This window comes from Ursus americanus, chromosome 31 (genome assembly GCF_024610735.1).
Source record: "Ursus americanus isolate L20-20 chromosome 31, mUrsAme1.1.p, whole genome shotgun sequence".
NCBI classification, from domain to species: domain Eukaryota; kingdom Metazoa; phylum Chordata; class Mammalia; order Carnivora; family Ursidae; genus Ursus; species Ursus americanus.
The window spans coordinates 30,358,272-30,381,207 of record NC_142157.1 but is presented as its reverse complement, the minus strand read 5'-3'; the positions used below and the strand labels follow the sequence as shown (position 1 = coordinate 30,381,207).

At 43.0% G+C, this 22,936-nt stretch overlaps 2 protein-coding genes across 2 annotated transcripts in view; one reads left to right on the top strand and one right to left on the bottom strand.

Annotated features, from left to right (window-relative positions):
- Positions 1-8,800, top strand: part of ITIH2 (inter-alpha-trypsin inhibitor heavy chain 2) — a 36,290-nt gene extending 27,490 nt beyond the window's left edge. Inside the window, exons 17-21 of the mRNA XM_045812927.2 lie at positions 3,933-4,046; positions 4,452-4,650; positions 5,182-5,354; positions 6,520-6,631; positions 8,506-8,800. Of these exons, the coding sequence (XP_045668883.2) occupies positions 3,933-4,046; positions 4,452-4,650; positions 5,182-5,354; positions 6,520-6,631; positions 8,506-8,653 (746 nt within the window). The 3' untranslated portion in view covers positions 8,654-8,800. The remainder of the gene's footprint in view (positions 1-3,932; positions 4,047-4,451; positions 4,651-5,181; positions 5,355-6,519; positions 6,632-8,505) is intronic.
- Positions 8,801-8,850: 50 nt separating this feature from the next.
- KIN (Kin17 DNA and RNA binding protein) overlaps positions 8,851-22,936 on the bottom strand; it is a 40,461-nt gene continuing 26,375 nt past the window's right edge. Inside the window, exons 10-13 of the mRNA XM_045812905.2 lie at positions 22,342-22,410; positions 21,341-21,440; positions 19,535-19,635; positions 8,851-15,934 (exon numbers count right to left, since the gene is read on the bottom strand). Of these exons, the coding sequence (XP_045668861.1) occupies positions 15,872-15,934; positions 19,535-19,635; positions 21,341-21,440; positions 22,342-22,410 (333 nt within the window). The 3' untranslated portion in view covers positions 8,851-15,871. The remainder of the gene's footprint in view (positions 15,935-19,534; positions 19,636-21,340; positions 21,441-22,341; positions 22,411-22,936) is intronic.

Sequence of the window (22,936 nt, the reverse complement as noted above, 5' to 3'; positions counted from 1 at the left end):
AGAACATTCTCTTCGGAGATTGTGTGTGAACTTAAGTAAGTTACTTAATGTTCCTAAATGTTGAAAATAGGCATAATTACACTTAGGCAGCCAGATTGTTGACTCTGTGAAACCATTTGAAAGGGCTAGCACATAATAGCCAATAAATAAAAGTTAGTATTAAAGATGAGACGCTATATATTTTACAATCAAAAATAACTTTAATGTGGTTTCCTGTTGTTTCTCTCCCTTTCCTAATCTGATATTTGCCACCTTTCCCCCACCGAGGTTATGGCTGCCCAGCAATTAGCTAGCCCTGTGTAGAAAGCCTGGGCACACTTTCTTTTCCTTCCTTTTTTCTTAGAAAAGACTACATTTCAATGTTCTGAGAGAGAGCACATCCATGACCCTATTGGAAGGTCCAGAGCACCAGCTTGGGTTGTTTGAAATTTCAATAGCAGAGTAGCTCTTGATGTTCCTAGAAGTATGCAGCTTTTCTAGACTGCCTGCAACGCAGAATCTTCTAGCAAGAACATTTCTGACTGTCAGAACTGATTTCTCAAGGCTGTACACCCACCACTCTCGCCGAACACCATACTGTAACAGAGAAAACGTAGTGAGGACTTCGAATCAATTTTTAGAGTGAACGCAACTCACCCCTATGGCTTGTCTCTAAAATTATTCTTTGTGAGCCAAAAGTGATTTGCTTCTTCGCTCTTCCATCCATGGCAATGCTTTATCCAGAGGCCCCTCCACTGTCCCACCTGGCACATCTGAGGATGAAGCTTCCTGAAGGGCTCTGCACTAGCTTCCGGTCACCAGTGGTAATTTTGCAACACTGCACACGTGGGGAGGGCATCCATGTGTCAGGTTACAGCGCTGGCGAAACTGCCATCTTTACCACACCAAGTGGTTCTCAGAGCAAGAGACAAGGCGCCATGAGCCCCTCACACTATTGCTTTGCAAACCGAAGCTTCTATAGAAACATGTAGAGATAAAGCTAACCTCGTTTTCGATCTTTCCAGTAAGAATGCGGTGCTTCCTCCGAGTTCATATAGTCTGCTGTATGATGCAGTCCTGAGAGTCCGACAGTTCCGGGGTCAAACTCTGCCCCCGTGACAGTGGGCCGGACTCTAGAACCTCTCTAGGTCTCCATGAGCTCACCTGTAAAATGGGGTGGTGACACATTGTGGGGTAGTTATAACGTCAGTTCCTCGTAGAAGCTCATAAACCCCGGGTCCTCAGGAATCTATGAAGTTAGTCATGGGAGGCCCCAATCTACCTTCAGCCTGATCTAAATGTAAGCCTGCACAGACTAAACTAAACATGGCGTCTCATTTCTGCTGTCTAGAATGGTATCAATTCACTGATACGTGGTTACCTACCAGCAGGTCTGATGAGTGGGATTTTGATTAATTAAAATGGCAAAATCACTCATTATCTTTAATAAAAGCCATGTCCTTCAAAAAGTATTTCAAAACACCGTATTTGTGTAAGGGAAGAGGCTATCATAACAAAATGATTTTTTTTTTTTAATTGAAAAGGAGATGAGAACCTTTGTTCTGTGTTTTAACGATGCCCTCTAGTGCCCAGCTCAACACAAAATCAATTAACCAAGTATTTATTGACCTCATTGTGAGAGTTTGGTAGCGAGGGGTGCAAAGAAGTACCAGATCGTACTCCTGTTCTGGATCTGTTTATCTTCCATTTCATGTCCCAAAACACACACTTGACGTGAACGAGTGTATCAGAGTGGGTGGGAGAATGGGCTTGTCATTGGACAGCTTGGCTTTGGTCATAGCTCTGCCACGCACTAACTCTGTAATGTGACCTCGGGCAGGTGACCTGTTCTCTGCGAGGATAGGATGAGAATTAGTTGAGTTAATGTTTGCAAGGGACTTGGCGATAAGATCTAGGAAACAATAGCCTCTCAATGAATGGAAGCTTGCTCTTTCGGTTTTATTCTAGAAAACACAACCACTGTGGTTCCTACAGCTCAGACCTTCCTCCCTCTGGGGCCTCTAATGACTCAGGCTGGAAGCCTGGCTGATCTGAATTGTTCTCTGTGCTCAGTTACCAGATATTGTGGATTCTACCACAGGTCTCTGGAATCTTCCCTCGAGCGCCCGTCCCGTTTCCCATTCAATGTAACGTCTCTTGCCTCCGTTACTGCTGCGTTAGCTGCTGAGTGATCTTCCCACATCCACTGTCCAATACTTAACTTACACCATGACAAGTAATTTCCCCAAAATCAAATCATGTCACATTTATTCTCAAAAACTTCAAATAGATCCCCAACTTTAAGCTCCATTCTTTGGCGTCGTGCTCCAACTGTCTCCATTACCCCCATTTTCGGTCTTTTTCTACATTCTTCAAGAACCCATCTCCTAGTTACATTGAGGTACTTTGCAAACAAATCACCAACTTTTATACCCCCAAGCTGTGCACTCAGAATAAAATCTCCGTCTCTCCTGTGTCATTTCCCTCTTTTAGCTTCAACACTTTGTGTGAACTCCTTCACAGGCCTTTCTCAACTGGCCAGGCGGGGCTGGTCACCCTTCATCTTTACCCTCAAGCGTTGCGTTTGTGCCATTTTTGTGTCACTTATTTTATTCTCTCTTCCCTCAGTGGTTGTGTCTGTCTCTATGAGAGAAAAACTGTGAAGGAAAAAAAATTATTCATAATATTCGTTAGAGCACACACGGTCAGGAAGACCTTACTCAAGGGGGGCCATCACGATGGGTATGGGGACCCCCACAATGGGGTCTTGCAGTTGGGTGGAGAAGATTGGACTCAGCTCCAAATACAGCATGGCACACTGGGTGCAAAGTCCCTCAGAGGAAGCATCAGGGGTAAGGGGGATTCTGGAGTAAGGGGTAAGGGGGATTCTGGAGTAAGGGGTAAGGGGGATTCTGGAGTAAGGGGTAAGGGGGATTCTGGAGTAAGGGGTAAGGGGGATTCTGGAGTAAGGGGTAAGGGGGATTCTGGCGAAACGGACCGAACAAGATTCTTGCTGAAGGCAGCCAGACGATCAGACGTCGCCTGGAGGGCGGTGGGGGATGAGGAAGCCCGTTAGATATCAAGGGTGCTCAATATGGAGGGTGGGGATTCTAGCTAAACCAACCTCCTAGGATTCTTGCTAAACTTGGACAGTGCAGAGACAAACATGCAAGTCCAAAAGTTGAGGCCGAGTTGAAAAGGTTGGAGGAGCCTAAGTGGAGTTTGGTCAAGGGGAGAATCTTGGTCACTCCTTCATTAAATTGTGACTTCTTGAAGGTCTTATAAGACCATGTCTTACTTATAGCTACACCAAACATTGCCCAATTCGGTGCTTTGGATAGTTGTTGTTTTTTTCTCACCAACTATTTGTTGAATGATTAAACAAACAAACAAGAAGGATCAGTCAGAATAAGGTTGTCCAGTAGCAAAGGAGTCCTTTGTTGAGAGTAGCTTGATGCTTCATTGCTCCTGGACTTGATTAATATCCATCTGTATGCCAACAAATAATATTATGTCTCCTTTATTTTTACGTATTGTGCATAGCTACTTAAAAATACATATCTTTTTATCTATCTATACAACACTCAGTGTATGCATATATACATACGTAATATATATGTATACATAGTGTATACATATGTGTGCTTTTCTTATTCTTTGTGTCTTTCTTATTCATTGTTTTATCTCTAGCTTAGATCATACGTGAAAGTTTCAGAATAAGTATAAACTATATTTGTAAAATAACTTTAAACTTTGACGGAAGCTCCATGGGGAAGGGACAATGGGTCTGGACCCCTGGGTCCCCAACACCTAGAACAGAACCTAGCATCTAGTAGAAACGCCGTAAATGCTTGTTCTTGTGAAGTTAAAGACGTTCGGGAATCAAGTACTGCTCTATGTCACGTTCCTTTCTGTGAGTTTGTTTGATTTCATTTTCTCTGTGTATTTTCCAGTTGAAAATGACCCACACTTCATCATCTACCTGCCCCAAAACAAAAAGAATATTTGTTTCAATATCGACTCAGAACCTGGAAAGATTCTCAACCTTGTTTCTGATCCAGAATCAGGTAAAATAAAAAGATGCTGTGTTTGAAAGAGGCAGTCAGATCATCGTCCTGCTTCACTGTCACTACCTGGGATTTCTTTCTTTCCCACCTTACTAGAAGTCCTGTACCTTTCAAACGCTGATAACTAGTGAGAAATGAATTATAAATATATTCCTAAGGGAATTAGAATAGCTAAGAGACGGAGTATCAACTAGCAGATCGTACTGTGGTATAAATCGTTTAAAGTATAATAAGACGCAGTAACAAAGTGAGAGTTGCACAGGAAAAAAATGTTATGTAAGTCCTGACGCAAAAAAGTAGTAATTTTCCCATATCGTCGAATTTGGTAAATTTGAATTATGGTGCCTGCATGCGCAAAAAAATGGCACACAGAGAGAGAAAAAAAAAGTATGTTACCTTCTCCAGGGATTTTGGTCAACGGGCAGCTCATTGGTGCCAAGAAACCCAAGAATGAAAAACTCAGCACCTATTTTGGAACACTGGGATTTTATTTCCAAAGTGAAGACATGAAAATAGAAATCAGCACCGAGACCATCAGCCTGAGCCGGGGCTCTCATGTGTCCGTCCTGTCCTGGTCTGACACAGCTCGCGTCATTAATCGGAGGTGAGTCCTCCACCCACGACTACATAAATCAATCCAGAAATCCCTGATCGAGACGTAGAACTTACAGTCCTCATTTTACATGTGAAGAAGTCGAGGTTCAGAAAGATTGCTGTTGCCTACAACCCCGTTCCCGGCAGCCGAGTCCGCGTCTTTTGGCCACTGTGTGTCTCGGCGCCAGCCTGCGGCCTGGTGTGTAGTGAGGACTCGGTAAATACGTGCTGGATACGTGAATGAATCCATGAAAACTCCCCAGCCAACTCCATGTCCGAGTGTGCCCGGAAACACTGTGATTGTGTCTTATGAGTAATATTTCCCCGTGATTACCTGTTCATTGTTTTATATAAACTGACAGAATTCCGGAGCCAGGAGTGAAAACAACATTCTGTGGCAAAAAAAAATTGTTGTAGAGGGGCCTAGAACACTCGTGGGATCGTCCAGGGCGGGATGGCGAGCTCAGGTTCACGGAGGGAGGGATGGCTTCGTAGACAGTGTGCTCTAGAAACATTGACTCCATTTTGGCTTTCGCCCCAGGGTGCTTGTCTCTGTGAAGAAGGAGCAAACTGTGACCATCACCTTGGATAAAGACATGTCCTTCTCTGTTTTACTCCATCGCGTTTGGAAGAAGCATCCAATCAATGTAGACTTTCTGGGGATCTACATTCCCCCCACAAACAAGTTTTCTCCTAAAGCACACGGGCTAATAGGTATGGTGTTGATCGACCATGTGGCACGTGGGTCTCAGTCTCGAGCAACTTTGGAGGTTAGAACTTGGACAGTGCCAGGTCTGGACCCAAAGGACAGGTTGGGGCCACGCTCTGTGCCTGGGTCTTGATTTATACAGGTGACTGAGGACACAGGGGGTCAATGCCATTGATAGAAACCTTTACTGTCACTCAGTTTCCCCTAGAAACAAAGAGGCGTGGCCCGCCCTGCAGGGCCACCCACGGAGGAAGGCCAGGTTTGAGTCAGGGACCCGATGCAACAGGTCTCGGCCAGAGCCTCTCCTGGGTTTCTGTGGGAAGACAAGGCAGAGCGGGGTGGGTCCAGATTGGCGAGCTTGAATCATTTCAGCAGGCTTTGGGCTCTAGGGCAGTGTACTTACCTGGCCCCTGGCCCTGGAATGGCTTCCGGGCCAGCTAGAGGAGGTCTGGCTCTGGGATGGTTCGCGTGCAGATCACAGGCACGCTCCCGAGTCCTCTGCTGTCTTTCAGAATTGGCTGGGCCTGGGAGGGGCAGTCTCTCCCCGGCCGGTCAGGGTTTTCGATGTCAGATCATAATATACAGAAGGTAACAGACATGCTCCGTGCAGCCTGACAGAGCAGTGCAGGGCCTCGGTCGTGCTCTAGCCAACGCCATTTGCCATTGCTGGTGAGGTTTTCCCAGAAGCAGGATTTCATCCTCCCAAACCGGGCAAACAGAGGAGCAACAGACACTTTCCATTTTACCTGGAAGATTTTTTTTTCTGACTGAAGAGAGGTGAACTGGTTTGGGAAGTGATAACAAGAGGGGCGTCTAGGTTCACATTCTCTACTTTTTCAGGAACTGTTTAAGCATGTGGCATCCCAAACCTTGTCCCTGGGATCTGAGCCGTGTGGCCGGTGCTCACCCCGTCGTCAGGGCGGGCGTTCCGGTCCACTTCCTGCCCAGTAGGTCAGCCTCGTATGTGAGATGACCATGGCATGAGCAGCGCAGCTTTGCTCTTGGGAAGGACCCATCCCTCCCATCGCTCTGCTCTTCTCAATATGTCTTTCTACCCTAGAAATTCTAGAGGGAGGACCGAAATGCAGCTTGGGTCAAATGACAATGAGACTGTTTTTTTATTTGCCCTCGGGTTCCGTGTAAATCCGTGTCTGGGCTTTGTCTCACTAGGCCAGTTCATGCATGAGCCAAAGATCCGTATCTTCAATGAACGACCGGGGAAGGTCCCCGAGAAGCCAGAGGCGAGCATGGAGGTGAAGGGACACACGCTGACGGTCACCAGGTAGGCACTGGAGGCATACAACAGTAACGGAGAGCGCGCCTCCCGGGATTAAGCTCACACAGTAACATAGAAGCAAGAAAAGCTCTCGCAAGCGTGATCTGTGTCAGTCTGAATGGTTCATCAGGAAGAGACACATACACAACGTTGGCATAAGGACGCCGTGGGCAGGCCAGCCCCAATGCACACAAGGACTAGCTAGACAAGTAGGTCCCATTGAAGGCCCAGGGCGATTAAGCTGTTGGCCTCACCGTCGTGCATTACTAGCCCTATGGTCACAAGCTGGGTTACTGAAAAAGCTGATAAAGGAGGAAATCATAAGAATACCCGTGAACCAGGGCGCCTGGTGGCTCAGTCGGTTGAGCTTCCAACTTTTGGTTTCAGCTCAGGTCATGATCTCAGGGTCGTGGGATCGAGCCCCGCGCTCAGTGTGGAGTCGGCTTGAGATTTTCTCCCTCTGCCCCTCCTCCCTCTCTCTGTCTCTCAAAATAAATAATAAATCTTAAAAAAAAAAAACAAAACCTGTGAACCATAGTGCTGGAGAATGAATGGACACATTTACGTAGGACTGGAGCCGCCTTCTTCTCAAGAATGAATCTACCAAAAGCATTTTTGTGTAGCTTTTCTCACACAAACCATATCCGCAGGCTTGGTTTCGAAGTGAGAATCCCATATCACAAAGCATTCTGAGTTTAACATCCTTATCAATCTTTTCAATCACTCCTAATCCACAGTAGCGGTCTCCCCTGTGGTATCTGCTAGCATTTTAAAGCAGGTGTTATTTTTGCCTTTTAAGAGTTTTTACAAAGCAATCCACTTGGGTTTATAAGAAATGACTTTTTTGCACACGAATGTCATTGGCTTCCACGTAAGTGAGTGATAAAATCGCAGTCATAATTAAGCCGTACGCACCGCCACACATCGCTTTGTGAAGTAAAACGATGAGCTCTTGGGGCGCCTGGGTGGCTCAGTCGGTGAAGCGTCTGTCTTCGGCTCAGGTCGTGATCTCAGGTGCTGGGATCGAGCCCCGCGTCGGGCTCCCTGCTCAGTGGGGGGTCTGCTTCTCCCTCTCCCTCTGCCTGCTGCTCCCCCTGCTTGTCTCTCTCTCTGTCAAATAAATACATAAAAATCTTAAAACCAAAAACAAAAAAAGTATACCACTCCCCTGGTTCCAGCTTAGGAGACCAGTGAGTTACCAGTGGGCGTCAGTGAGCTCGTTTGATAAAGAAAGGGTGAGCACAGTTAATCATAAGATAAGCTTTCTGAGGTTGGTAAACACACATCTGCTATCTTCTAATGACAAAGGTAAATGTTGGGCCTCAAGTTCATCTACTGCAAGCACCTTGCGACACACGACTGACACTGAGTTGACCTGGGGCCGTGCACTGTCGTATATATTTTAAAGCTCATTAGTGACAATATGCCCTATGACTTTTTAAATCATTGGCTGCTTTGTCCTTTAAGTGAAAGGCATGAATTTCTCGGAAACAGCTGGCATTGCCCTTAAATAGAACACTCACCCACCCAGGGAAGATGGGAGGCATCTCCGATGCATTCTGCAGGTGACATGTGAGGTTAGCCCACATCACTTCAGTGTTGGATTCCTGCCTTCTTTCCAACTGAACATTAATTTGCACTCTTTACCTTGCTGGAAAAGTCTATTTTGGTCACTCTCCAAAGGGTTACTGGAATCATCTAAGGATATGCTGCTTATTCTCTGTCCAGACAATGTTCCGTATGACTTGGGCGAGCAGATATGGCGCTAGAAGGAAGGCGCTTCTAGGAACAGCAAGCGAGGGGGCGTGTCTCCTTTCCAGATCCGCAGGCTGGCCAAGCCTTGGACCGTGTTCTAACCCCGTGCGCCATTTTCCTTGCAGAGGTCTGCAGAAAGACTACCGAACAGACAGAGTGTTTGGGACAGAGGTCTCCTGTTGGTTTGTGCACAACAGTGGAAAAGGTTTCATCGATGGACATTACAAGGATTACCTCGTGCCCCAGCTTTATAGCTTTCTCAAAAGGCCTTAAAGATGGACGGCTTTGGAAATTATCTGTAGGTACGTTTTTCCCTGCGGCCATTCTTCAGTCTGAATAATTAAAACACTAACCAGACGTCATGGTGGTTCATAAAACCCGTTAATGCATCTGAAGAAAATAAACACTTTGCAAAGAAGATTTAGGATTTTGTTGAGTTTTCCGACATTAAGATGTGTCCATCAAGGTCATGCAAAGGAAAGTGGCTTTGGCCAGTCAGACTGGCCTCCGGACAGAGCCCTACATTTGTCATTTACTGAGATGATTTCATTATTCTCGAGTGTCAGGTCCTCAACCTTGTAGGCTGAGTACATTTTTACGCTGTCAGGTCCATGGGATGTTCATTTCTGAGAAGTGATTTAGCGAACATCGAGTAAGAACAGGGAAGTTACTTGATCTTGATTGTTCTGTGGCTGTAAATACTAAAGCCCTGTCACCAGCTATTGAGATAGACGTGCCAAGATTCCTGTGATGGCCCGATGTGGTTTGCCAGGATTCCCTCCACAGCGCTGGCCTTAGAGGTCCTTTTTAGCCACGAAGCCTGTGTAAGTCAGCGCTCCGGAGAAACAGAAATATATATGTGTATATATATACAGGGAGAGAGAGAGATTTATTACGACCATTTGTTCACATCATTATAAAGGCTGGTAGTTTCAAACCTGCAGGGTGGGCTGACCGATGGTGCAGGAGACCCAGGGAAAGCTGATGTTTTTGTTTGAAGGCCATGCGGCAGGAAGGATCAGGGTTGCAGATGAAATCCACAGGCAGCTGGAGAGTTCCCTCTCACTGGGTCATCCTCTTGTTCTATGCAGGCCTTCAACTGATTAGATGAGGCCCACTTAGCAAAGGCCATCTGTTCCACTCAGCCTATGATTTAAATGTAAATGTCATCCAAAAACACCTTCAGAGAAACACCGCAAAGCATGTGTGACTCACTCTGTGGGTACCCCATGGCCCAGCCAAGTTGACACATAAAATATACCATCACAAGGCCTTAGTTCACCAACCTCTTTCTGTTCTCAAAGCCATTCTCCAAATAAGATATGATACACATGGGTGGGCATCTGCTTATTAAATTACCATCCCTCCCAACAGTTCTGCCTCCCTGACGTTATCCCAAAGTCACCCCAGAGATGGTATGGCTCCCAAATTCTTCACATATTTAAAATCGCTCCGGACGTGACCTCACATGGCTGACTGCACATAGTGTTGATGTTATTACAAATTCAGAGACAACCACGGTTCCAAATTCTCTGGAAGCCACACGTTTCACACAGATTTAATGATCTTGAACGCAGAGGCTTCCTGAGTATTCCTTGCAGAACTTTGGTCTGTATTTAAGCAATTCCTGAGAGGAACGCCATTTACATTTTAAACCTTGTACGATTCGACTTTACTTCAAAATAAATTTAGCTAGCAGGTTATGTCCTAGCAAAAGGCTAACGACATTTATAAGGCAGAAGAAGTCTGCATTAATCTCACGGATCTTGGTGATGTGGTGCCAATCTGATTCCTTGTGAGTCTGTACTTTCCTTTCTTTATAACTCCCTTTAAAAATCAATTCCTAGAATTAGGATATATTCCCAAAGGCCAAAGTGGTAAAAATGCACTTAAAAAAATGTTTAAATGTACATTGTTATGAATCTTTCTCTCCATAATTTAGTAAAAGTCATTTTTATTTTAGAAAGTACACAAAACTCCCTTTTTGGACACACCCAACTTGTATTTGAAAAATCAAGTGATTATCTTTTGACCTAATTGTAAAATATTAAAGAAATGTGATATTTCTAGAACCCAAAGGTGACCACAGTGCTGAGGAGGTAAATGGCCTGGCCTTTCAGCTTCATCTGTGGTTACCTATGATACATTAAAAAAAGTCTACGACATCTTTCCCATTTCCTATTTCAAAAATACTGATCTTAAAGTGCTAATATTTAACACAAACTTCAAAAGTGGGTTCTTACTATTAATTCTGTTACTTGGTAAAAATTTAGGCCTTAAGAGTTTTCTACCTTGAAGACTTTTCTACCTTTAGATATATAAGTTTAGGTTGATTCCTAGTATTTTACATGTGCTCTGTAATTTTAAAAATAACCATGATCTTCGGCTGTGCATTTATATGCAGGATATTGAACAAGGGTTCTAGCAAATAAACTAGATTTAAAGTCAGATCCATGTTATGCAAATTATCAAAACCTTTATTAATAGCTGGTGTGTTGAATAATAAAACTAAACTCGTATTCATACTGTCCACGTGCCCCCATTGAGACCAGTAATATGCCTTCTCTCTATAATTAGAGTTAGATGAATAATCAATTTTGAATTTCAAATGAAAGAACCAAATTAACAGGGATAGCTGGAAAGGAAGAAATTCTTCCACTGTCTACCTCTTGGTTAGTTTCTGAAAGTATTATGCTTTAGCAATAAAACAACTTGACAATTACCTATATTATGTTTTCTTATTCTTTGGAGCACTTTGCAACCCACTGGGAATTGATCAGTATTTAATTTTGTGTAGAGTAGTGGTATTCAACTTAAATCTCCGCTGGGGTATCACAGGGCTGCTATCTGTCATATGTATTAATCATCTTTAGGACTTCTGTAGCCTAGCTTCAAAGTGCTTTGTAAGTATCAATCTAAAAGGTTTCCACTAAACCAAGCAAATATATATGTCTGATTGTCAGGGAAATGAGAGCCCATGTTTGAAAAAAAACAGCCTCTTGGCTCAGATCACATCTCTGTCATAAGTTTATATGTTTGCTTGTATTTTGAAATTACTGAAAATCAAGTACATTTTCAAAGAGTTGGAAAATTGGCAATCCAAAGAAATAACTGGGAAAACAAGGAAATTAAAGATTATCTCGATGTGTAGTAAAAATGAACTATGAATCAGGAGTTATTTTCGTACCTACTGGTGTGAGATCTTATGCAAATCATTCTACATGCTTTATAGGATGACTTAATACCATGAAAAGTGGCATTTTCTCTTCAGCCTTATCCCAACTGAAAGAGAGATAAGTCACTCCAAAGACCCCGTATGATCAAAGTAAAAGTTACCTGGCTGACTGAATACATAAAAATGCTTAAATAATACTCATGTACGCTGGATACATAAAAATGCGGTAAGAATTTAGTATTATTATTTTTAACACTTTTTCCACACTGGCCAAATCTACGGTGGTAACTTTCTCTGGAATATCCTTGTAGGAGAAAGAAAAATCAAGGATGTTTCCTTTTAATGAAAGTATAACGATTCAGTTATCCACTTAACGTTTCTGGGGGCACTTCAGCCAACCCTATAACCAACTTAACAATCAAGGCTGATTCATATTCTAATCCTGGGATTCTATTTTAGCAAAGTAGGAACTGAGGTGTATCCTGATATTAGTTCAAGGAGTCTCTTACTGAGGCCCAGCCAAGTTAGGGTGGATTTTTAAGTCGCTGCCCCAGATGATCAAGTTTCTCTTTGTTGGCCAATCATTTCATTTGAATATCAGTTCACCGAACACTGTCAATTCCTACACGACACACATCTTGGGTCCACACCCACTTCTCACATTTAAATTTCCAGCACCTACTGCAATGGCTTACTTACCAGAGACGCTCCGTAAATGTTTGTTCAATGAATTTACTCAAGTATGACAGCAAAAAATGGAGAGACAGGAGTAGATAAGGGGAAAACAGCAAAGAAGGCAATAGGATCCAATGGCAAGCCCCATGAAGAAAACTCAGGGAATGTGGTTTCCCAAGACACTATTACCAATAATTTCATATGACCTCAAATGAGATAATGAAAAAAATAAGAGGACAAACCACATACTGTGAGAAAATATTTGCAAAGGCATATCTGATAAAGGACTGTTATCCAAAATACACAAAGAACTCTTACAACTCAGTAAGAAAATGAACAGCCCAATTAAAAATTGGGCAAAAGACTTAAACAGACACCTCACCAAAGAAACACAGATGGCAAATAAGCACGTGAAAAGACGCTCAGTGTCATATGTCACCAGGGAATTGTAAATTAACGTAACAGCGAGACACCACTACACACCTATCAGAATGGCCAAAAATCAAAACACTGACACCACCAAATGCTGGTGAGGATGTGGAGCAAGAGGAACTCTCAGTCACTGCTGGTGGGAGTGCAAAATGGCGCAGCCACTTTGGAAGACGGTTCGGCAGTTTCTTACAAAACTGAACATACTCTTCCCATAGGATCCAGCAATTGCGCTCCTTGACATTCACCCTGATTTGAAAACATGTCCACATAAATACTACACATGGATGTTTATAGCAGCTAATTGACAAAATCTAGAAGCAGCCAAGATGTCCTTCAGTAGGGGAATGGATAGATTGTGGTACATCCAGAAAAAGAAATATCATTCAGCACTGAAAGGAAATGAGTTATCAAGCCATGAAGAGACATGGAGAACCCTTACGTGCACGTTACTAAGTGAAGGAAGCCGATCTGAAAAGGTTACATACTGTATGATTACAACTATATGACATTATGGAGAAGGCAAAACGATGGAGACAAGAAAAAAAAAAATCAGTGGTTGCCAAGGGGTTGACTTGCAGGGAGGGAGGGATGAACAGTGAGAACACAGAGGATTCTTCAGGCTGGTGAAACTATTCTGTATGATACTATAATGGTGAATATATTTCATTATCTATTTGTCCAAACCCATAGACTGTACAATACCAGGAGGGACGCTAACATGAACTACGGACTTTGGATGATGATGACGCATCAATCATCATCACGGGTTCATTATAACAGATGTGCCACTTCGGTGGGGGATGTGGGGAGCGAGGGAGGCTGTGCGTGTGTGGGGACAGGGGATAGATACGAAATCTCTGTACCTTCGCTTAATTTCCTGTGAACTTAGAACTGATCTAAAAAAAGACAAAAAAGTCTATGTAAAGAAAAGTAGCTTGTGATGTTTTAAAAAGAAAAAAAAGTCCATATAAAATTTGATTTTAGGTGCCTGCAGGCACTTTGTGTAACATAACCACTAATGGCCTCTAAGAACTTGCAGGAAAAAAATGTCCTGGCACCTAGAATCTTACTTTTGTGCTTCAGATTTTTTAAAAGTTAAAAGTCACCTCAATTACGCCACTTTATTTCATTCTGCAGATAATTTCAGGAAGATGTTGGGGAAAAGAATAAAAATGTGGGAGGTAGGAAGGAAACATTTTTTTCCTATGTTTTTCATCAGAAAACCAGGGAGGTGATTCCAAACTTAAGAGATTTGGGGGAGGCATGTGCAATCTGTCGTGGTTTATTTACCATATTATTATCGGGAAGAACCATTTTCCCTCCTGAAATTCTTCGGGCCAGATTAATACCAGGCCAGACCACAGACGTGTGGCTCCATTTACCAAACTACAACCCACCACCATGTCTGACACTTACTATGCATTTTCTGTAGTTCTCACAACAACCCTAAAGGGACACATTTTTTTTTGACAATTTGTGTATTAAAAACACTGAAATTCAAGAACATGATTTTTTCTAAGATTACATAGCTGGTGAAAAGAACAGTCAAAATTCTATTGCAAGTCTGCTCAACCCCAAAACCCAGTTCCTTTTCATGGGACTATGTTGTCAAGTTAGTTCAGAAACACTTGAATTCCTCCTGGAAGAATCGTGTTGGCAAAGCTACTGACATCATCCTGTTACTATGTCTTGTGCTGCGTCTTCTGTTTCTGTTCACCAGCATATATTCTCCCAGCTTCTGACAAGAGAAGTTCTCACCTGTCCCTGATGCTAAGTCGAAGACAGCTGGCCTCGGGGCTGGCACAGAACCTGAGTCTGGCCATTCAGTATATTCCAACCCTTGCATTTGGAGTGATCTGTCCCAGGGTGGACCAGTTAAGACTCAGTTCTGGTCTTCGGTCTGAACCGTGGGAGAAAGGGAAGATGTGAAGCTGGAGATGCTGGCAGGCATCTGGCTGGTGTGAGGGGCTGAGTGGAGCCAACAGAGAAAGGAAACCCGCAGAGACCAACCCCCAATAAGGCTGTTCACACTCTAAACCCCGCTGGAAGCTAAGGTCTGCTCCTTTTATCCTGTGTACTATACATTCATTAATTTAAAAAAAATCTTTTTTTCATAACCCAGGTAGGAGGTGGAGTTCCTATCTTTTGCATCCCTAATACACTGCTCTGTTACTTAAAAATGTATAGCTTAGCATTGTCGATCGGATTGTAAAATGGTGCAGCCACTTTGGAACAGTCTGGCAGTTCCTCAAAATGTTAAACATGGTATCCCGTGAGTTGCAGTGAGACTCAGCGACTCCATTCCTAGGCGCTGGACACGGACGTCCACAGAAAGTCTCGTACCTGAATGCTCATATAGCGGCATTACTCTGCCGAAGCAGAAACAGCCAAAATGTCCATCAGCTGACCGATGGATTTTAAAAAATGTGGCCTACCCACACAGTAGACTACCGCTCAGCAAGCAAAAGGGGGTGAAGTACTGATACGGGCCCCGACGTGGATGGACCTCGAAAACATGATGCTACATGAAAGAAGTTCGTCGTAAGAAGAACACACGTTATATGATTCCACCGATGTGACGTGTCCAGAACAGACAAATCAGAGACCGGAAGTAGACCAGGGGTTGCCAGGGGAGAGAGGGAGGACAGGGAGCGACCATGAGCACAAGGTGCCCTTCTGCGGTGATGACAATGTTCTAAAAGTAAATAGTGGGGATGGGTGCGCGACTGCAGAGGTACTAAAACCACAGAATCGTGTACTTTCAGTGGGTGAAATTACATGGTGTGAACTTTATCTCCATAAAGCTGTGACTCTCTTTATAGTCTGAGTTTTTAAAATGTCCTTGTATTTATAGTTCACAGCTTTACTACAGAAAATAGAGAGTATATGAAAGATTTCCTCTAACTGTATGGTTCTAAATAGTCTTAATAGAAAACACTTTACAATAACATTCTTTTAATGAAGATAAAAAGTCATTAAGGAAATATTACAAAGGAAAGAAAAACAAGAACAAAATTACATTGTTTTGATACTTCATGAGACATAATTAGATTTTTCTATAAGCTTCGCTGAACAACTATACAGTAATATTTAAATAAATCCATTTGCTTTATACAAAAGAAACACCCTAACACAGTAGAGTCTCATAATGCCTTGGTGAACACCAATTTGATGCTTTAGGATTTTAATGTGTTAACAAATTTTCAAACTCAGGCAAGTTTCGAAATGTCTTCATATTGAATTCCTTCAACTCTGCGTCCTTTTAAAGGGCCCTACAAGTTAAAACAATTGAAAAAAAGATTAAAAACACCCAGGTACTTAGAAGACAAGAAAATGACACTACCTGTAAAGACCCAGCTGCGCCTTTTCCGTACCCCTGCGACCCCATCATGGGAGCCAACGCTGCTCTGTGACTCTGAACTCTAAACTACTCGATGGCCTACTCTTCACGAACTGCTGCGACTGCTTCAGTGACTGTGAAACGTGTCGTCACGACATGCTGTGGCAGGGACCTGCTGGCTGTTCGGTGTGTCCTCTGCTCCCTGGATGCCTCCCCGGTTCCCCGTGTGGTCAGGTGTGGTCGTGAGATGGAGCCGCGGCCACAGAGAGGAACGGAAGTGACACACACGGTCCTCGCATGCGGCCCACCCCGCTCGGCCTTGGCTTGAAGCACACGGACACGGCAACTGTCAAACCAACTTGCTGAAGGTGGTGGAGACACGAGCTGGAAAAATCCTGGGCTCACACATCACCCCAATGAGAAGAGCTGTTCCCCGATCAAGAACACCCATTTTGGACTTTTAGAATGAGAAGTTAAATTCTACCGTGTTTGTGCCATTGGAGACCTTCTTTTTCAACAGCAAATATTACGGTAAGCAACTCAGACACTCATACCAAACATGTTTGTCCCGTTTAGCTTGGACGGCTCGGTTGGTCTTTCTTACCAAAAATGAGCTCAACTTTAAATGCATTTGCTTTTGGGGCGCGTGTGGGGCGTCGGTTTAGCCTCCGACTCTTGGTTTTGGCTCAGGTCATGATCTCAGAGTTCTGGGATTGAGCCCACATCAGGCACCACGTTCAGCAGGGGGTTTGCCTGAGAGTCTCTCCCTCCCTCTCCTTTTGTCCCTCCTGCTCCTGCTGTCTCTGGCTCTCTCTAAAATAATAAAATCTTTAAAACAATAAATAAATGTATTTGCTTTTTCTGTTTGTATCCAAAAGAAAGGGAAAGGGTTAAACTAGATACTGGGAAATAACACCAGTCCCGAAAGTGAATACAACCTGGGAACACAGAGGCATGAGTGTGGGCCCTGAGAACAGACTGACCAAGTTCAAATCCCTCCTTCAGCAAGTGACGTACCCCACTGTCCCCAAGGGGAAGTAACAATAGGCCCAGCTTACCGAGCTGTTGGGAAATATTAATGAGTCCATAAAGTGCTTACACAATATTTGGAACATGATAGGAGTATGAGCTCAATAATTCTTGGCTCTTATTAAACCTTTTGGTTAAAATTTGAAAGCTGGTCCTCTCTTACAAAATATAAAACAATGATGATGAGGATGACTCTAACCCCGAAGGGAGATTTCAACATTTTTTATTGCAAATCATACGTCCCCATAACAATCCTTTATTAAATGCTATTCCTTTAATATAAAATAATGACTGTATCTAAAGAAGTAAGTTCCCAGATAAAGCACGACTCAGGTTAAATCTTTCATTATCAAGTATAAAGGCCTGTGGCCAAGTACGCTTCTCCGATAAGAATACAAAGCTGGGGAATGAGAAGGGAGCCAGTCATTCGGTTAATTAGACAAATAGGCTAAAAGGCTTAAACTGTTTTTGAACAATTTGTTAAACTGTAAAAAATCTGCTTAATAAATGAGTAAATTTCAAATATTTTGGTACTGATGCTACAATTTCAGATGTCAGAAATGATAAAAAAGAATGGCAAGAGAAATCCCTTAGAAAGTTCGCGTGTCTCGTGGCAATGATGTGAAGGAACCATGCGGACACGGACGAGCGGACACACGCTCACACAGACAGATTGTTTTTTAAGTGGGAGCGAGCTGCGCAAGAAAAGAACAGCAGCGGGTGGATTTCTCCTTTGAAACGTGCATGCGGCTTTGCAGTCAAGCAGGCCTTTCACGCGGGGCCCTCCTGGGTCCGGCCTCACTGCGGCTCTGTGCGCCATGCAAGGTCAGGAAGAAGCTTGGGTACGGCGAGGGAGGAAAAGAACAGGCCCGTGAAACCCACCCGCTGTGACCCAAAGGGATCTGGACGGAACCTAAAATGCCCTCCGCGGGGATTAGCTGTTTTGCGTTTCCCTGAGAAGAAAGCATGAATTGAAGCAGGATCTCATTTGGATAGGACGATGCACTTAAAAAGTGCAGGAGGATCATTTTGCCAAGGAAATATGAGATTTTCCATGACCTCATGCTGGTTGAGTCAGAGAGAAAAACTGACCAAGTTTTTAAAAAAACTTGATCTTGAATTTAGTCGGATCGCCACATTTCTCAGTACCAGGGGAGATGCCTTCTCCTTTCCTTCCCTTATGGTTTACGTTCATCAACGCCAGTTTTTAAGTTCATGTTGTCAGAGACAGAAAAAAAAAGCTCAATTTACTTAAATGTGGTTTCTCTCAGATAAGGACCTACACGTTTTGCCAAACAGTCCAGCGATGGGTTCAGGTGCTACGACCCCCTTCGCGCAACCCCTGAAACCCGGCAGTTACCCGTAGTTCTAGAGGGCGCTCAGGGCGGTCATCACAATCTCCGAGGGGTCTATTATCCCCCCAAATGCTACCGCTTATGGTACTGGGTGTGAAAACGGATTTCACCGTGAGAGGCACCGCACAGTCATCTGTAGTTCCAAAATGGGTCAGGCGGCGGGGGAAAGCCCGCTTCAGGCCCTTCCTTCCCTCGGGAGACATCTCAGGCCTCACAGGGCCTGTCAGTGAGCCATCCGTTCCACGCCAGTCAACAATGTTACTTGCACATCAGATTTCCTGGAATTACTGACCTCTGCTATCTTTCAGCCCTTCATGAAAGAAGGGGAGGACTGTTAAAATGTTGATCTCTGGGGTTTTCCCTCCATTCCTTCTGCCTCTGTAGTCCCCACTAATTATGCCATGCCAAATTGAGTTTTATATTAGATGTGAGAGAAAAAGAAGTCAGGATGTGGAACTGTATATATTGCATACAACTTTATAAAATACAGAGACCGGAAAGGAACAGGTCAAACCATTAAAGCAGTTATCTGGCTGGGGGATTATGGGTAATTGTTAAGTCATTTGTACTCAATTGTCCTCTTCAGGTTTTACACAGTGAGTATCGCTATAGACTGAATGTGTCCCACCCAGGAGTCAGAGCTGTGACCTAACGCCCTATGTGATCATATTTGGTGGCGGGGCCTTTGGGGAGTGATGAGGTCGTAGGGGTGGGGCCCTCATGAATGGATTGGTGCCCTTTTAAGATCCCAGAGAGCTCCTTTGTCCCTTCCACCGGGTGAGGACACACGAACCAGGAAGCACGCCCTCCCCAGACACTAAACCTGCCAGTGCCTTGTTCTCGCATTTCCAGCCATCAGAAGTGTGAAAGGTACAACTGCCCATCAGCCACCCAGTCTACGATACGCCGTTACAGCAGCTCGAGTGGGCTAAGACACATATGCATTTCTTTTGAAATCAGAACACAAAATGCTTTACGATGGCAGAGTCATTACCAAAACTAAGCTTACAGATTTCCATACAGGAAGACAAACAAAAAACCCAAACAAAAAACCCAGACTCTAAAATAAAACAAAGACCAACCCAATGAGAAAGAACAATGGCACATTTTTAAAGCATTCAGAAATTTCTTTGTGTCAATGTACGTACGGTTTCAATGACTATAGTAGCTGAGAAGGTCTTCTCGTTGATGGATTCTAAGGTGCCTTCATTCCCTCTGTAGCCTCCGTTTAAAACGAGAATTCTTTTTCCTACAGTAGAAAAGAATATCACCCTAAATGCAAAGAAATGTTCATTTTTTTCTTCTACTTTGTTACAGCAAAGTACAGTTACACTGAACGAACACGACGAAAACCAAAACCCCTCTTAGAAGTTCTCAATCATTTTAGAACTCTGTAATATTCTAAAGGAGATGTCTTGATCACTGTTAACATTATAAGAATCCTCATGGCTTCTTTCACTCACTTGTCAAAGGGATTGCAAGGAGTAGAAGGTACTTAGGGGAAATGTCTATAGTCCAGAAATAATCAGAAAAAAATTAGCTTACTTTGGCTTTTTCTTTCTTTTTTTTAAGAGAGAGAGGGTGTGTGAGTGGAGGGGGAGGTGCATAGGGAGAGAGAGAGAGAATCTTAAGCAGGCTTCATGCTCAGCACAGAGCCTGACATGGGGTTCGATCTCAGGACCCTGAGATCCTGACCTGAGCTGAAATTAAGAGACAGACACTTAACCAATTGAGCCACCCAGGCACTCCACTTTGCCTCTTTTTAAAAATCATAGGATGGTTTGGCAGTTTCATATAAATTTAAACATATCCTACTATGAGTGAGCTATTCTAAGTATCTTCCCAATAGAAGGAAACCACATGTCCATATAAAGACTTGCATATGAATGTTCTTGGAAATTTTATTTGTAACAGCCAAAAAAAAACTATAACCAACTGAAATGTCTATCAAAAGGGGACTAAACAAACAGAAAGTGGTACATCCATACAGTGAAACACTTCTTAGCAATAGAAAGAAGTGAGCTACACATACACGTGACAACATGCGTGAATCCAAAATAATTATGCTCAATGAGAGATGCTAGACCAAAAACCAGGACACATGGTATGATTTCATTCATATAAACTTCTAGACAGGAACTCATCTGTAGTGATGGAAAGCAGACAAGTAGTTGCCTCGGGCGACATGGGAGGCCGGAGTGGAGGGGTGGCAGAGAAGAATTATAAAAGAAAATAATAAAACTTTGGGGGGTGATGGGCACATTCATGATCTTGATTGTAGGGATGGTTTCGTGAGGAGTATTCACGGGGTAAAACTGATCAAACTGTATACTTTATACAAGTGCAGCTTACTGTGTGTCAATTACAGCTCACTAAAGCTAAAAAAAAATTTGTAGCCATAAGGTGAGTTTCATTTAAGTGGGAAATAAAGGATCTGATAAGTGGAAGTTTTAGAGACTAATAACACTGTCACCATGCCAGCAATGATACCACTACAAAGACTGGGTCGGAGGCAAACCCCCTAACCGAAGTAGCATTCATACTAGATATTTAAAAGTACCCAAATGATACAGACAATTAAGGACAAGAAAAAGCAAAACAATACAGATTTTTACTTTACTATCTCAGGTAGCTAGAGAAATATATTAATAACAACCACAGTATGACTGATTTTTTTTTTTCTTGTAAGTTTGTGTTTTGCTTCAGGAAAAAAAAAAAAATGGATCCCAGGAAAGGAAAATTGATTTATGCCACAAAATAGCTTTCACAGAGGACCGATAAACAAACTACCGTGTCACCTGAAACGAAGCACACCACTTATACCGGCAGCTATGTATTTCCAGAAAGGAAATCCGTGTCTCTAACTATACAGTAAGGTCAAGAAACTACGGTTTTAAGGATGGAACCACTCATTTTGATAGCATACACATTAAATGGTCTGCAAAAAGATTTACCTGGTGCTGGAATTACTGTTTCTAAATGAGTCTGGTCAAGTTTCAGCTTGTCTCCAGAGTCAATCATCTTTACAACAGCTGTATATTTGTCAATTACTTCCTGTCATGTGAAATCAACACTTTTATAATAGCAGAAATAAGTGCACACAAATTTCAAAGGACGGAAATAGGTAAGATGAACACAAACGAAATTCCAGTCAAAAGGTAAGAGTAACTCCTTCTATAAATGACACTGTTTTATAGATTCCATATACCACTACGCATTCTAGGCTCTTTTTAAATTTTCAAAAAGTTTATTATTTTTATTTTAATTCCAGTAGAGTTAACAACAGTATTATATTAGTTTTGGGTGTACAATATGGTGGTTCTATGCTTCCTAATAAAGAATTCAATTCAAGGCTTAGCGAAGGTTTTCGTGGGGGAAAGAATAAAGGACTGGTTGGCGATCTTAGAATACGATTTCAATAAATACAGTGAGGGGACGAATGCCTAGCTTGAAGTACAAGAGGAGGCATTTCTGCATGCACAATGCTGGGTGCCAGAATGGAACTATTTAGGAATGGCAACGAGGGAAAAGGACTGGAGCATAGACTTTAAAATTTTAAAATCCTAGAGCAACGAAAAGTCTTTCGGGCAAAACACAACAAGGAAGTCCTCCTTGGAACTCCGGGGACGTGATCGGCTTGCCCATCGTTAACAAAGAGGACGTGTCTCACTGACTGGCAAGGCACGCAGAGTGAGCGAGTGAGTTTAAGCTGTGCCAGCGGGATTCCATACATACGATTTGCTCCAATAAGAAAGCACACCAAGGTGAAATAGAAACTATGGTCGCAAAGGAATCATTTTTCCACCGATTATGAACTCAGCTTCTGGAACCATGAGGAACCTGAGACACAATTCTCCTCCCCTGAGGACGTGATTTTTCAGGAATATCAAAATGGCTTGACTCGGCCAGCCCCCAGCTCCTTTCACAAATTCCATCCACAGCCTCCCATTCTTACCTTCACAACACCCTTTTTCTTATGATATTTCTCTCCGAGTTTTTTGGTTATAATTTTCACGATGATTTCCTAGAAAACAACAACAGAAAAATAAAGATGAAGGGAAAGACATAAAGTAAGCTTTCCGGTTTTCCTCCTTCACTTTACGTTCACCAAAAATCATAGCAAAACGTAACTGCTCTGCTAAATAAGAAATTTTGGAGTTCTAAGCCTTCCCAATTATGCAAAACATTCCCTTACTGATCCTTTGTTTCTTCTTTCTCCCTTTATTCAACATGGTTACCAAAAGGGAAAAAAAAAATACCTGTCTCAAGGCTGATTTCCACACTGAAGGTCTCTTGAAATCTAGGACTTTTATCTGTCAATCTCAACCCTATTAATCCATGTCTTTCACAGAGAGCTTCTTTCTCTCTCTCCATTCAAGGAAGTGAAAAGGGCCAAAGATATTACACGATTGGTGTTCACTGCTGATAAAAACTCAGATGGCAGGTCTCACCGGGAATTGCAAGGAACTGGGTCTTTGAGCTTACGCATGACATTTTCTACAATGTTCTTTTCTCATTAGGTTACTCTGAATTTTTGATACAGACAGGAT